Source organism: Anser anser (genome assembly GCF_964211835.1).
Source record: "Anser anser genome assembly, chromosome: 2".
NCBI lineage: Eukaryota > Metazoa > Chordata > Aves > Anseriformes > Anatidae > Anser > Anser anser.
In genome coordinates this window covers 63,521,022-63,536,897 of record NC_139721.1, presented here as the reverse complement: position 1 = coordinate 63,536,897, position 15,876 = coordinate 63,521,022, and the positions used below count along the sequence as shown (strand labels likewise).

The following is a 15,876-nucleotide window of genomic DNA, read 5'->3' as shown; positions in this document are numbered from 1 at the left end:
AATGTTGTTTGTGTAAGAGCATTTGTAATACTTGCTGGCTTTATGAATGCCAAAATCATTCAGTTTTGCTCTCTGATTCTCTCACAGAGTCGCCCACTACAAGACAACCATTTCATACAGACTGCCATGTCAATTGTTGCAGCATCTCTGGAACTGGCAGATTATACGTGGTCTTGTCACAGTTAAAAAGGTGATTTACATAAAAACTATTTTCACTGTGTTACAATTTGGTTTTCACTAGAGCCAAAATTCCAGCGTGCCCTAGAAAAGACATACTGAACTGTAAAGAATACTAAGATCTATTTTAACAAAAATATTTTTATAATATTTGTACTAAAATTTCAGCATTTAAAGTTAGTTTCTGTGACAGAAATTTTCATTTTAAGATAATAACGATTATCTATCATCAAAAGGATTGTTTATGGGTATGGTAAAACGTCTACCCACAAAAAGATGTACATATATACTTCAACTGTTTAAGCGGACAACTTTTCAGAAGCAGCTTTCAATCTTGTACTGATAACACAAAAGAAATATCAAACGTTCATTGTGTGCACATGTTGATATCTATCTAATCTGAGGGTGTGACGGTAACTACTTGACTTTTAGGATCAGATTTTATTGCAATTGTATTAAAATCAATTATATAAAAGGAGAGATTAACTGAAGGGCTATATGCCAATGAGGACTGTGATACTGAAAACAAAAGTGCAACATCTCCTATATGACACACTTATGAGTCTACAAATACAAATTTTTATTTAGAAACTGTAGAACAAGCCCTTCAACAGTTAAAAAAGCCAAGTGTGCTCAAAACTGTGAGGCATATGGGAAAGGGAAACAAATCTGTTTATCGATTTAAGAATTAACGTAAAGCATGGAGGGTACTTACACAGTGACCAAGCTAAGGGAAGCAGAAGGGAAAAGAGTGAAATACATCAGTGCTGAGCAGGTAGAAATAAAAATGTAATTTTCATAATAAAAAATAATAAAAACAAACAAACAAGCAATATAAAATGATTAAGCTTGGAATTAGTATATCAGAAAATTATGGGAGCAAATTAAAAGTGGTGGGAGAGGGAAGGAACCAAGATTTATCCCTCCATAGTTGAGTGCAGCTTGCCCGGTGTAGGAAAGAGGGGGGCAAAGCTGAAGTGTCAGCTTTCTAGCCTCCAGGCAGCGTGTGCTTGCAGGAGCAGAAAGAAGTGCAGGGCACCAGCTCCGAGCTTCCTACTGCTCTGCTCTGGGTGCAGATCACCCTGTCTGGCTCACAGCAGGGCCGGGAGAGGTGGAGCAGAGGCAGGAGGTGCTGGGCCATGGAGAGTACTCCCAGCTCCTGACACATCGATCCCTCTGCTGGTGGAAGCGTAATTTCTTCTTTCCAAAGCATGTGAGAATGGATAAAGCTCAGTGATGTGAAAAAAAAAATGTTGAGGGAAGGATCTAAGGAAGCGCTGGTGGCTTGGAGGGCCCAGCTACAGACCGTCTCTCCTGTGTATTCCCAGTTGTCTTCGGAAAAAGGCTGCCTACACCTAGCAAGTGCTGAAGCAACCAAATCACGGAGGGGAACGCAACATCTCGGGCTGGGTGTGATTCCTTCCTTTCTGCTACGGCAGTCAGCCACCACTGCTTTTGCTTTGGTGTCCAGTGCAGCTAATGACTCCCCCGTAACCCATCCTGGGAGCTATTTAATGAACGGCACTCAGTTCCAGGCCCAGCAGACGGGCTTAAGCCTTCACTCTTGTCAGCCCTGCTTGATTTACACGCTAATTTATACTCTCATTACCTAAATATGTGTGCTATTTATTTATTTATTTATTTAAGGTTATGATTACAGGACTCCATGTTTATTACTTTAATTACTCCTCCCTTCTTCTTACTCCCTCTGAAAGAAACATTATCATCCTTCTGACCTATTTACTCGGAAGTCAGAAGCATGAATACCTGACTTGAAAGCTTTTCTATTTGGAATTTACATGTAATGTTCTTCAAAGTAAAGCCATTTTTTAAAAAAGTATAAAATATCAAAAGAAACTATGAAATGCATTCACAATTATTTATTTTTCCTTTGTAAGGAAATTAAGCACAGCAATCAACCACGAACCTAAGGGAAGCATTACTACACTTCACCATGTCTACGAAATTGCGTGCTTTCTATTTAAAGGGAAACCATTGCATTTAAAAGGTACTACCAGAAGGAGCTAATACACAAGTGATAGTCCTGGAAAGATCTGCCTAACAAGAGGCTTTCTTTGCAGCTTAAAAATGAAAGGGTGGCCACTCAGCTCCGGAAGGCCAGAGGTAAAGCTTCATGTTGGTTTTGGTAAAAGTCCCCAGTTCTCCATGTAACTTTGCCTCACTAACTCCCAGGATCTTGGCTGATTTCTTGTTATAATCTGTAGCCATACAGGTATCATCCTGCACCAGTGTGGACAATCCTGAGAAACAAAGTGCACAGCAAAGCACAGAGAAGCAAGAGGAAGCAAGATAAAGCAAATCAAGCTGCTGCTTCTTCTTCCTTTTTATTTTTCATTTTTAATTGATAGTTGAAATAAATAAAGCCATTTGTGCAATGCCTTTTAAATTAATGGCATGCTTCAATCATCTCTTACAAAAGTTCCCTATTGGCCTGAATTGGTTAATTGATGAAAAAAGCAGAGTTTTTCCCAAGATTTAAAAGTGAACCTGCAGAAGAGGATTCATGCCTCCAGCACAGACATTTTGAAGGAAGACATTCAAACCACAGACACACCTTCAGGGTATGCACCTTCCCGTGACCCATTCCAATCTGGGCACCTGGAAAAATCTTGCTCTGGGGTCCCCTATAATCACAGCCCCAGAGGGCAGAAGCTGCCCAGCAGTGAACAGCACTGCTGGCTCAGCATCCACAGTTGCTACTGCAAGGAGCATGTTGCCAGTGAGATGCTGCAGGTGCTCTGCCCTCTTTATTTATGACATAGCAACACACAGCAGATCACTTTACCATGACTGCTTATCTGATTTCTACCTTTCCCGCAACTTCTGAGTGGAGAGGAAGAACATCTAGCCCAGTGGCTTACATGACAACTCTAATTCCCCATCATTGCATCTTTTGAACACATCCTAATAAATAATCCTTACCTCACAGCTACTGAGATCTAAAGACACCTCCTTCAGATTGTGATTGCAAGCCAGGCCTAATAAAAGCGCTCTGAAAGAGATCAATAGTAGAACCAGTTTTTTTAAAAAAGCAGCTTTACAACATCATCATCATCTAAGTAATCACAGGTTAATACACCTAATAATGCGAAGAACCATTTCAAAACAAAACCCCATCAGCTGAGCTGTTACTTGTTCAATGACAACGCAGTACAAACCTGCTGTGCCACACTATGAACACCCCAGCAGCATCATAAACTGCAAGGATGCAATGCAAAGAAGCAAATTGTAAAACTAATTCTAGATCAACATTTAATAAGATTCATCTCAGATGATTTGTCTTCAACATATGCTTTAACAGAACATCAAATGATTACAAAAGGAGCGTTCTATTTACAACCATACTGAGTCTCTAATTTTTCAAAAAATCACCAAAAAATGTGCTTTTAATAAATATAAGGGACACTGCAGCCAGCCATTTCAGCCAGGCACAATGCCTATTAACACTCAAACACTGTATCATGTTGAAGTCTCCTTATCTGCATCCCTATAAATATTTACAGATTTCTAAATGATACTCCCAAACAATGGTATTCTTCGTCCTTAGGCAGAATGGCAAACAAGCGTAGCAATGACCAATTAAAATCTTCATAAAATCACCTTTAAAGCCTTATAGAAATTTGTTTCCACATACAAAAATTAGCAATAATATCATGTTCCTACTAATACTGTCAAACCAGCAAGCGAAACAGTAAGTGTCTTAGAGAAGGAACAAACACAATCAGTGTATACCTTCTAGTGTTTTTAGAATAGGTGCTGCTTTGAATCAGTTGTTGAACAGAGAAACAGAAGGGCTTCCTTCTCAAGCTTCATTTCAGCCTAACAGAATCCAAACTACCAATGCATGGATGTAAAGAAAAACAATCAATTTTGCTGAGCTGTTTGCCTGAACGCTTGCTATGTAAGCGGCGTGTAAAAGCTGCACTTAAAATGCCTGTCCCGGGAAGGTTTTTCATTTAAACCTATTTATATCTGTCCTGCAGGTATAAATGATGATCAGACCTTTGCTGTTAACAAAGGAGAGTATCTTGTTCTTATTTACTTCCTAAGCTATTAAAATACAGACTTGAAGAAAAATGTGAAAGCTCTGCAACAGTTTTTACAATTTTTTAATCATTCCCATCTGTATGTCCTTCCTGAGCATGATTTTATGCAAAGTTAGTGTGACTGATAACTTTGCAAGTAATTCCCTTAACATTTTGAGGGAGGGAGCTTAAAAAATGCAGTGCAACCATAAAAAAACAAACAAAAAACTTTTTTAAAAAAGAGACACAGTGATGCTTCAAATATGCCTTCTTCAGAGGAAAAAAAAAGTCTTTTTCCCCCCTAACCTCTTGGCCTATAAACTCATCCTAAGAAAACCTCACAATTTCTCACTTCTTTCTCCTGAAACAGCACCACCAAACAAAGGCACTGAAGGCACTGAAGGCAGACATATCTGTACTAAGTCACTAAGTTGAAATCACACACATAGCAATACTTGGAAAGGTCTTGTCAACTGTGGTGCGTGCAGAAGGCAAGAATTGGCCTTGTAATTACAATTTGGATGAGAAGCATATCAGCAACTTGTCTTGTTACAGCCCTGACAGATCAAAATAAAATTTCTGGCAACGTCAGTAAATGAACAAAAATGCCAACATATATTAAAACAAGGAAAAGAGCATATAAACTACTTGATCTGCTTAAAAAAAAAAAAAAGTGCGATGGAACATAAACTATATTAAGTATGTATAAGAACTAAAAGCAGCCTTTCTCCACCCACTAAATGGCATCCCAGCAGCACAGCTTTATTAGCAACCTTCTTCCCTGAGAGGCTTGGCTTATATTAATAGGCCCACCGCTTTACAAACAAGATCATCTCCCTCCCTGAGCGCACTGATTAACCAATATCATTAAAATCACTGAGTCAGCAGATGTGATTAAATACACTGAAACTTCACATCTAAAGGAAGTTGATAAGAAAGGAATCAAATAACAAAATCAATCAAAGCAATCAGGCAATAAAGTAACCAATTTATCCCCAAAAAGGAATCTGGGACTCGCTATGTCAGCTATCTCCATTTTTGCTTGTTGGTGGTTTTTTTGTTTGTTTGTTTGTTTGTTTTTACCCCCCAGAGGCAAGCTTCATATTCAATCCTTTACTCCCCTCTGACTTCTGATTCACAGGCACAAAACAGGAACTTCTTTCTCACAGGACAGTTACAAGGCCCAAGTTGTCAAATGCTTTTTGACGTGCACTGATCAAAGATGCTAAAGAAGTACTATTATCACACCCCGTATTAATTTTCCTTCTAGAAATCATCCTTCATCTGCTATTGCAGTCTTGGCAATGACAAGTAAGTCTGTCTGAAAACCAATGTTTCAATCTTCTTGTCTTTAACACACCCCATGATCTTGACTGTTCTGTAGAAGTTTTCTAGTTTCTTACAGTTTAGATGAAAAGGCTAAGCAGCTGCCCCAGGTTATATGGCACATCCTCAGTCCCTTTAACACCAAATTAACTTCAAAAAGATGCTTCTGAAATGTATTAGTCAAGCCATACAGGGTTGCTTTAAGAGGGAAAGCAAGGTGTGCTGCAGATCGTATTTCTCTGCAGTGTTGAGAGATACACTCAGCTCAGACTGAAGAAATGCTCAGGTCAGAGAAAAAGCACATCGAGGAAAGTACCAAACAACATTAACAGCTCCCTGTTAACCCCTAGGCAGTGATGAACATTGCTGTCAGGGCAAAACAAATGAAGCTCATGGCAAATTGCCAGCCAGGTGAGTGTAGATGGATATTCTGGGGGATATTCTGAAACCACCTGTGTCTAGGTGGATTTTGGACAGATGCTCCTTCCTGGAGCTGTCTGTGCTAGTGATGCAGGTTACTGTTCTCAGCTCACTCTACGCTACTTACCGCTTTCTCCTTATTTCTACCAACAGCACTCATGCGAGTAACTCCCTCTAACCCAATTCAGTCAAATTGAACCAGATTAGCTTAAACATTGTCAACAGAGTAGCTTCTTGCTGAAAAGGACTAGGAAGATCTCATGTTTGCTGCACAATTGGCAGATCAAGTATTTGGGATATATTCATGCAACACCTTCCATGAGCACAGATAGCTGCCAAAACTCCTCACACCACAGGAGATATTCAACATGCCAAGGAATAAAGCTGAATTTGAACCTTAGTGGCTGGGACTTCTCACCTTTCCTGGCCTCTCTAGATATATTCAATGTCCCATAGCATTCTTTTTTTTGCCTGTACTACTGATAAGATTGACCTATGTATCAGTCACGTACAGCCTCTGTTCTTCCAGCTTCATTAAACATAGTTCCCAGATGCCCTCCACCACAGAATCAATATCCCTAAATTAATCAGAATCAACGAATGTATCTATCAATAATCGTTTTTCTGTGACCATCAGACCATCAATGCTATACCTTCCTAATCTTAGCGAAGTCTAAGCAAGCAAGACTGCAACCAAGAGCATCATACAGAACACTGAAAGATCAGAGCTCCAAACACTAGGCTCCTGCAGTAGAATATGGACTTCAGTCCATTCCATCTTACTTTGCATCATATTGTGCTGTTCCTATCCAATGTCAGATTGCATTAAGAAAAAATATCCCAAAACAATGCATGTTATTATTTTGAGTGTGGTACTTGTCACTTCTCTCTCCCTTAGCTTCCCCCAGACTTTACTGGAAGTTTTCCCTCCAGTACTCACTAACTCCCTCATCTCTGATTTTGCCATCAACTCCCATTCATTAGTTAAGTACTTCCTTGCTGAGTTATTGCTGACTTCCCTTCCCTGTTCTTCCTCAGGAAGCAGGCTCCTAACCACACAAATATACATATGCAGATATACACACACATGTAGGTATATGCATGTATATGCTTATCGATGTCCAGCTTAGGATGTCAGAGGTCTATTCCCAGGAATGGTTAGGGAACATGCCTAGATTTCTACTGTGGATACTAGAAATGGTTATATATGTTTAAATACATAGTAGCTAACACGTTGAACCTTTGGGAAAAGCCTTTCTTTAATTTAGCCCCCAAACCAGACAGATTCTGCCAAAATCACAGAATGACCTACTGTGATTAGACCTATCTAGGCTGATCTTGATTTTAAAACACGCCTTTAAATTCCAGGTCAGGAAAGTTCACCACAGTTCATAACTGCACACGTTGCTACACAATTCCCCTCCCCTGCATTACTCTATAAGAAGAATTCCTCTCAATCGTTAGATGGGATCAATGGAACTGTCCAATCCACATAAAATGAACCTGTTATCCACAGGATGGGTGACATACAGAAAAGAGAAGCACTCCTAGAAGCTGCTGCTATCACCTCTCCCACTCAAAGGAGGGCATAGATCTGTGCAATAGGTCTCTCCTCTCAAGCATTGCAACAGCTTCATTTGAGCAATGGTTGTTGCAATACTGCAGCCCCAAAGGAAGGGCACTCACACAAGTACATAATCCCATTTAACTGTGAAGCAAACAGTTTTGTTTTTAAGCCACAAAGTAAGAAATATATCACAAAAAAGTTGATGGAAACAAAACAGCTGTGACATTCACACAGAACAAAATACGATTAACAGCCTTAACTGAGATGGAAACAACATTTCTTAACTGTGTGATCATTATGAAACTCACTCTTAGAATATCAATAATGTACAAATGGAAAAATAATGCAAATAAAGTATTTTCCTCTTACATTTTAAATTATATTTTCAATATAAAGCACTCACGTAATAACAATGTGAACTAGGTTTTAGGCAACGGGAGAAGATGAAATTAAATTCTTACTTTAGAGGCTCAGGAGGGAGTTTTGTTCCCGACAGATTAATCTGCATCAAAGCAAGTGAGCTGCTGAAAAACTGTTTGAAGGAGGGAGGAACTTCTTTTCCTTTTCTGAAAGTAAATAAATTAATTAAGAAGTAGTATCTACATATTCCTCATTCCAATAAATAGTGAATGCAAGCTGTCATAATTTTAACAATCTTTTACGTGTTTAATTTGTTGTACCTTCAACAACTCTGTAACCAGTGGCTCTCGGTTAACTTGGAAATACAATGCCATCAAAATGTTGATTCAACAAACAATCCTCAGTTGCACTGCTGCTCAAAAGACATTGCTATCTAGCTTTTGTTTGGTGAACAACAAGAAATGATCATTTAGACCTGATTAACAGTGAACATACTTATATCTAACGAGCAAAAGATCAAACAATGTTACAAAAACACTGAAGTTGCCTTTTCACCACTATAAACAACTACTTAACAATGTAGTAGCTTACCCTCAATTAGCTGTCACCTCCAGTATGGACTCAAGACATTGATTTGAAGAAAAAGGGAAGCTAATATTACTATGTCCTATGATGCAAGTACTCTACAAAGTCAGTGTTCAGTCTCAAAGACTTTCAGAGGTACTTCCTCTCCAAAAAAAGCATGAAGTAGGAAGGAAAAAAAAATATAATTTTTAACTGTCATCAAATCATGAAAAATAAGTACTTTAAAAAACAAACTTAAAGAGAAGTCAAGACAGACTTCAAAGCCTGATATTATGACAAAAGATGTATATGGACGTTCTGCTGCATCAGGATCACAAAAAAAACATATTAGACAAGGTAGCTTATTTTACAGCTGTCTAACAAAAAGTGGAAAGTGAAAGAAAATCTTTTGCTGGGAATAAATAATACCTCTTTTGTAGAGGCCTTTTATAAAGTCTTGTGTTTCTTCTTAAAAAGAAAGGTGCAGCACAAAGCCAAGAAATTATAAAGCAAAATTTTGCAGAAGTTGAGAGAAATGACATTTAAACTGTACCTGTGAGAAAAAAGCGTCCTAGAGAGGCTAAGGACAGCTAGATGCTGAAGACATCCACGAAGGAGGGCTCCACACACCTGGTTTAAAATAAGGAAGAGGGATTTTTCTAAGGACAGAAGGTGGGCAACATTTCCTTGCTATTTTAATCTCCACAAAAAACAGCATTACCATATCTAGAGCACACTCCGTGTTGGATAAATCCAGATGGACAAGGGCATTTGGTTGGGCCAAAAAATTGTACAGGCTCTACAATTAATGGAGAAAAAAAATAAATTATCAGTGTTACTTCTGATATTATGACACACATTACTGTATCACTACTTCTCAAATACATTTTAGGCTTTTCTTATAAAATTGCACTACAAGAGTTGTGTCTGAAACCTCTTTTCACCCAATCAATACAACCTGTTTTACTTTTGAAGGCTATAATTTTTTAGGAACAACAGGAAAAAACAGTGCCCAGACCACATCTGCCAAACAGTAATCTTAATGTACTTAATGTGAGTTACCTTGCAACACACTTTCACAGGAAATGATAATTAATTTAGTTATAAATACCTTGGAATGTCACTCAGATTGCCATTACATTTCAGAAAGGCTAATTGGTTTGAAAGTTTATGCTAGACCTTTTAAGCATGAGGGAAGCAACTTATTTGCGTCTGAAGACTATGATTAATTCTTTATATCAGTGGTGCATTAGAAGTTTAAGGCAAAATACAGAACAAGTAACCTAATAATACACTTAATATCGATTAATTAAGTACTGCATAGACTATGTCATGAAATTGTTAATGTACATAAAAGTTCTTACTATACGCTGCTTTATTGCACTTATTTGTTAGTCTCTCAGAACAATACAGAAAGAAAAAAGGTATGACCTAATTCACAGAAACGTGGAACACTCAACTCCACATGACGTCCAGCCAAACAGAGAATGTTCAACATTTCTAAAATAGATTCATCTTTCTAAAATTAGGTCATTTCGCCCATATACCTAACCATGCAAGAAAGGTCCCTACTCTAAAAATCCCTGTGCTTCGCTAGGGTTTATTTTAAATGCCAAATAACAGGATTTCTTTGCTCCCGTTGGAAAACTGCTCCACAGATTAAGAGATCTCAGTATTAAGAATCTTTTTCTTTGAATCAACTCTCTCTCTGACAGACTAAGAAAAGACTTACTATATTTATATTCCTTAAAATATAGTAGGTAAACATCAGATATCTTTAACCATTCCCTATAGAAGTTGTGCATGGTCTTCTCTCTTTGAGAATAATTCATTGTGTGTGTCATTTAACTATGTGCTACCTTTTAAATCCTCTTGTCCCGCTGAAACTTTCATCTCATGTCTGAAAAGACTAGTTCTTTGAATGTGTTGATGAGTCTGAAACTAGTAAGATTTGTGAAAAAAAAGTCACACAAAAGTCATAGGCAGATAAAGTCTAAGGACTTTAAATGATCAGATTGGGTGCCTCCAGTGTTGCATATTTTAGATGCTTCACACTTAAAGAACTCAAAAACTGACAGTTACATTCACACAACTGTTGATGTAAGATAGAAGTATGGATGTCAAAAATATGACTATCACATATCAAAAAAATATGTGATAGTCAAAAAACAAATACATACAAATTGAGAACTCAAGTGTTTTTTGTTTTGTTTTGTTTTTTTTTACACAGAAAATAGAGCTGCACCTCAATGGCAACTGAACTAAACAACAGAATTTCAGAAATAATTAAGTTTGTTCAAACAATCATGCGTTTCAATAGCATGTGTCAAGGAGATGCACAGATTTATCTATACAGACAAAAACAGACAAAACCAAAAATGAATCAAGTCTTTCCTAGTCAAAAGTATTCAATTGCTTTTAACCTTACAATAAAAAAAATGTAATATACATCACTAAAAAGAAGATGAATCTTTTTAATAGAACTCATAGAGCATGCTAAGTCTACTGAAACAAGCAACTCACTTGCAGTTTTCTCATTTATCAGTAAAAGCCAAGGATTAAAAGCATGAATGGATTATGGGGATCTGTTTAGTTGCGTGGGGAATTTAAAACTTCTGAGTATGTACTGAACAACAGAGATCAAAATATTTTCTACCCCTACTAAAACTGTACTGAAATAAAGGCAAAAGAGAACCTAAATAAAATGGCTTTGCTCTTCTAATAATAAATTAAAACATCCTTTCATTAATTCACAAATAAAAAGCATGTGCTTACTGAGAGATCATCCCCACGGAGAGCATTCCCTGAGAGGTCAAGATAGACGAGCGTGTTCGCTATCAGCGAGTTGGCACTCAGTGACTGGGAAAGGCTATTCACCCCTGAAAAACAAAACAAAACAAAAAACCAAACAAAAACCAACAACTCAGTATCCAACTTCTCCAACGCCATATCCTGCAAGAGCACAGTTTCAATGAACACAGTCATACATAAATGTTTAATGACCTCCTGTTACTATCACCATACTGCAGCAGAGGAGGACAGATCACCTGGGAGATACAAGACTTTTCTTTGTCACCGAAGACCTGTTTTTGCCTGGGCCATGTTTCATCATCTGCCTTGGAAACTGAGTGTTCTCTGTGCCTCTGATAAAATGGGCCACAGTGTGTTACAGGTCCTGGATCCAAGGAAGAAATATTTTTGCCATGTCTACAGCGGCTTTAACGGTACAACCATATCTTGAAACAGGTTTTTAAAACAGAATTTACATCATAATGGTAAGGCAATGTCCTCTCTCAAAAAATAACATTTAGATAAAAGTATCTGTGGAAGTAGATTAAAGTAGCTGTGGAAGCCCAAGTACATTAACAATTATAATTTGCCCGAACTTCAAAAGCAACTGACAAGACCTAGAAGTTAAAAATATTTCATTTATGCATTTGCCTGTAATTTCAGAAAAACAGCTAATTAAAATATCAAGAGATGCATTAAGACTCACTTCCTGTTGAGGAAAAATACATGTTTTTCACATTAAAATTAAAAAGCTCACATTGGGAACAAACCAGTCAGGGCTCTCTTTCCCCCAAGTCCTCCAACTTTTCCAAATACAAATTAGGATGTGGCTATTTCCGTTATCACCATTATTTCTCCGTTATCACCAGTGACAGGACCCATGGGAATGGTGTTAAGCTGAGGCAGGGGAAGTTTAGGCTGGGAGAGGAACATCAGGAAGAGGTTCTTCACCGAGAGGGTGGTCGCACACTGGAACAGGCTCCCCAGTGAAGTAGTCACTGCACCAAGCCTGTCTGAATTTAAGAAGCAATTGGACTGTGCACTTAGTCACATGCTCTAAACTTTTGGGCAGACCTGTGCGGTGCCAGGAGCTGGACTTGATGATCCTTATGGGTCCCTTCCAACTTGGGATATTCTATGATTCTATGATTCTATTTCCAGCAAATCTAACTTTCATCCGAGGGCTCTGTAGCTTATTACCAAGTTCTTAATTTATTGTAGAAGCTTATTGCTGCCTTTCAAGTGCTACGTGTGTAATTCTTACGTAAGTATCACTGTGTCCTTTAGCAAATGAATTGATTTTCTCATAAGTGCCTAGTGAAAACAATGAAGCAGGCAGATGTTTTGATCTACTATGCATTAAAGTGCAACTTTTCAAAGTTCCTGATCAGTAAAAGTGGACTGGCATTCAATAGATGGAGCATATCCACTCTTCACTTAAAAACTATTATGAAATGGATTTACCAGCATGTGGGGGAAGCATCTAACAAGTCACTGGAAACCAAAATATCTCCCCAGTCAGTGCTCTAGTTTTCCAAGCTTCCAAATATTAAGAAAGACTCCCATGGTAGTAGCGTGACTGTTAGTTTCAGGAGATTTTTTGATACTGAAAAGAACTGCAGCACAATGACATCTTTGCCAAGTCTTGAAACTTTTCTGTTCAGTGTAATTTTTCTTTTATCCTAACATTGCATTGCTGAATCTGTACCCTATCCATAAAGGTCAACAGCAAATTAAAACTTTTTGAAACTTTCAAAGATCTAAAAGGTCTTTTTAACCTCTAGAACTTCTTGCTCTGGATCCACTTTAGTGAGCCTCCTCAACAGCATTTATAATCAACACGTAGAAATGAATGTAATGTACTATGAACAGTTCAGCATATACTATTGAAATACAATTCTGAGAATTCAGGAATTGTCACTGACTGGGGACAAAGAACAGCTATCAAACAATCCATACTGTTTATGCTTGTTTCATGTTTAAAAAGAGCCAACTGCCCAAAATCAGCCACATCTTTGAAGGCTCAGTCCAAATGATGTGAATGAGGGATTTTTTTAATTAGCCTTTGGCTCGGGTTCAGAAAATCCAGCCCTGTCTTTGAACGAGCATACTAAAATTTTCCATTTAACCAGAACCTTCAAATCAATAAACTTTTGTTTGAATTTCACCTACCTCGTTCTATACTTTGACAGTAATCTCACTTTCATTTGCAGACAATCTATCATGCTCTTTTACTGCTCTCAGGAGGCTCAGAGTGTTAATAGCTCTTAGGAACCTTGAGATACAATATTTGAAGAAAGATCAGCTGGGAAGTTAACATCTGAACTTCCCTTCTCCGTCTTAGAAACTTATCTTGAAATAAGGTCAAAACCAGTTAGGAATTGTACAGAATTTCTGAAATTAAAAAGCTAAAAAATAATAATAATAAAAAGTGATGGTGGTGTGGGCACCTCTCTGGAGGTGAAAACATGCTGTAAAAAAAGTCCATGTACCTTAGAGTCTACTGAATCCAAGGTCAGTAAAGAACCTCCCTAAACAATGTCACTGTCTCCTCCACAGCCAGGCTTCCCCCAGCCAAAAAGAAAACACAAGCAAACAAAACACGTCAGTATTACAAGTTCAAAAGTAGCCTTCAAAGTTACAAACCAATTCATTACTGTCTTCTTAAATTGAAGGAAAACTGGCTAAGATAGACAGCTTTGCAGACAAGCAAAGAGGTGAAGCTGAGATTTTTCAGGTTCTTCTATAAGAATTCCAATTTTAAGATATCACCTATACTTTTTTAATGGAATTTTTAGGAGCTCCCATGGAGCAATAGTGACCTGTTGCACTCCGGAGAATAGATAGTTATGGGCTCATCTGGACTAGGATTTACATAAGGTCGGCAGCAGAGAAGCTGGAATATATTTTCAGCTTTTGTTTAAAGACTGTCTTTGCAAAGATCATTAAAAATCTTCCAACTTATTTTTAGAACTTCAAAATTCATTTTTACTGACAAGAATTTTGTTGATTAACTTCATCGAGCTGGCATTTGCTCTTTATAAAGGCAATGCAGCTAGAGGGTTCTCTTGACTCAACAGTCAAAAGCACTTGCTGAAATCATTCAGATCACATGAAGAAGAAAACAGGCTGAATGAACATACCAGAAATGCATGACTATCTGTCAAATTCATGACCATCTACTCTCAAGAGTATATGTAAGGTTAGTCAAGATTCTTAATCAGTTGCTTGTCACCCAAAAAAATGGAGCTAGCAATAGAATAAAAAACACAAGAGTTGAATAAATTCTTTTTAATGAAAATGATGAGTGAATAAATTCACTTTAAAAATACATGTATATTTCAACTACTATATCAAGTCAGAAACATGCAAATTACAAAACAAAAGTCTCTACTCAGAGCAAATCACTTAACAGGCATTGTCACAACACTTGATTTCATGAAGTAGTCAAATGAAGCAATCACACGAAAAACAATTGAGCAGTTTTCCGAATGCTATTTTGAAAATTCCCTGCACATTTTTGCTTCAGACATTTTCTGAAGCATAAAAGAAACATACAATTTATTCCAATTCTAAATGAAATCCTTCTTTACTGTATAGGTTCAAGCTCATATCTAGGACAAGCAGGATGTTTTTTTTCAAAGCACTGGATGGGATAAAGTACTGAACCCACAGCTCAGCAACCTAGAATGGTAAAAAAGCAGCTGCACTGTTTGGAATACACTTATATAAAGTAATCCACTCTGTAATCGACTTAATTTTGTAACAAAAGGTATTATTAAGATGAAAGCCTGAAATTTTTACAACAGAAAAACAGGCATATTTGTAAAGCATACCTTTAGGTGACATGGAGGTTTTAGATAAATTTAAATGTTTCAGTCCCTTTGGAAGTTTGGCAAACTGGATGCTTAAAGATGATACACCTGTTGGGGAATAAAGAGAAAGCAGAATATTTCAGGATATTTTCGGTTCAACCATGTGACCTCATATTTTCCCAGCCTTTCCAAGAGCAGCCAGCAATTACACTGGTATCAAATTCAGAGCAGAGCAAACACTGTTAGAGGAGGAACTGTACTCACTGTAGGGCTCAAAATTATACTTTTTGTGATCATAAAATTTTGAAATTACTGATTTTGTCAGGATCCCTTCTTTGCTAACCACTGAACACACAGCGAAGTTTGTTGTCACTGATGTACTTCTTAGTTTAGAAACTATATAATGCTCACACACTTTTGAGAAGGAGTCAAAGGCAAGATATACATGTCCAACAGTTAGTAATTGGGAATTCTGGAAGCTTTATTGCTTGGCCAAAAAAAAAAAAGAAGAAAAAAAAAGTAAAAAGCAGCTAATAAATAAATAAACAAACCCCAACAGTGGTAGTTCACATGAAACTTCAAAACCTTTTGTTTTGAAAGGAAGCAATATCAAAGCAAGAGAGACACATACATATTAGCTAACACTGACCTCTCTTCCTCAAGTAACACCCCTCTTTGTTAAATACAGGAATAAGAGGTTGTTCAAAAAACACAGATACCAGTCAGCTGAAATAGTCCTGTGGAAGAGTATGCACTCCACATAAAAGAAACTATGATACAGGTACAGTGGCTGAGGACTTTCCCTGAAAAT

General features: G+C 37.5%; 1 protein-coding gene across 4 annotated transcripts in view; it reads right to left on the bottom strand.

The window, feature by feature from the left end:
* Positions 1 to 15,876, bottom strand: part of CARMIL1 (capping protein regulator and myosin 1 linker 1) — a 203,916-nt gene that overhangs the window by 71,299 nt on the left and 116,741 nt on the right. For all 4 annotated transcript variants that reach the window (XM_083822729.1, XM_083822730.1, XM_083822727.1 and 1 more), the window contains 6 exons: positions 15,087 to 15,173; positions 11,236 to 11,339; positions 9,182 to 9,259; positions 9,014 to 9,090; positions 7,998 to 8,102; positions 3,121 to 3,190 (listed from right to left, as the gene is read on the bottom strand). In XM_083822729.1, coding sequence (XP_083678855.1) covers positions 3,121 to 3,190; positions 7,998 to 8,102; positions 9,014 to 9,090; positions 9,182 to 9,259; positions 11,236 to 11,339; positions 15,087 to 15,173 — 521 coding nt within the window. The remainder of the gene's footprint in view (positions 1 to 3,120; positions 3,191 to 7,997; positions 8,103 to 9,013; positions 9,091 to 9,181; positions 9,260 to 11,235; positions 11,340 to 15,086; positions 15,174 to 15,876) is intronic.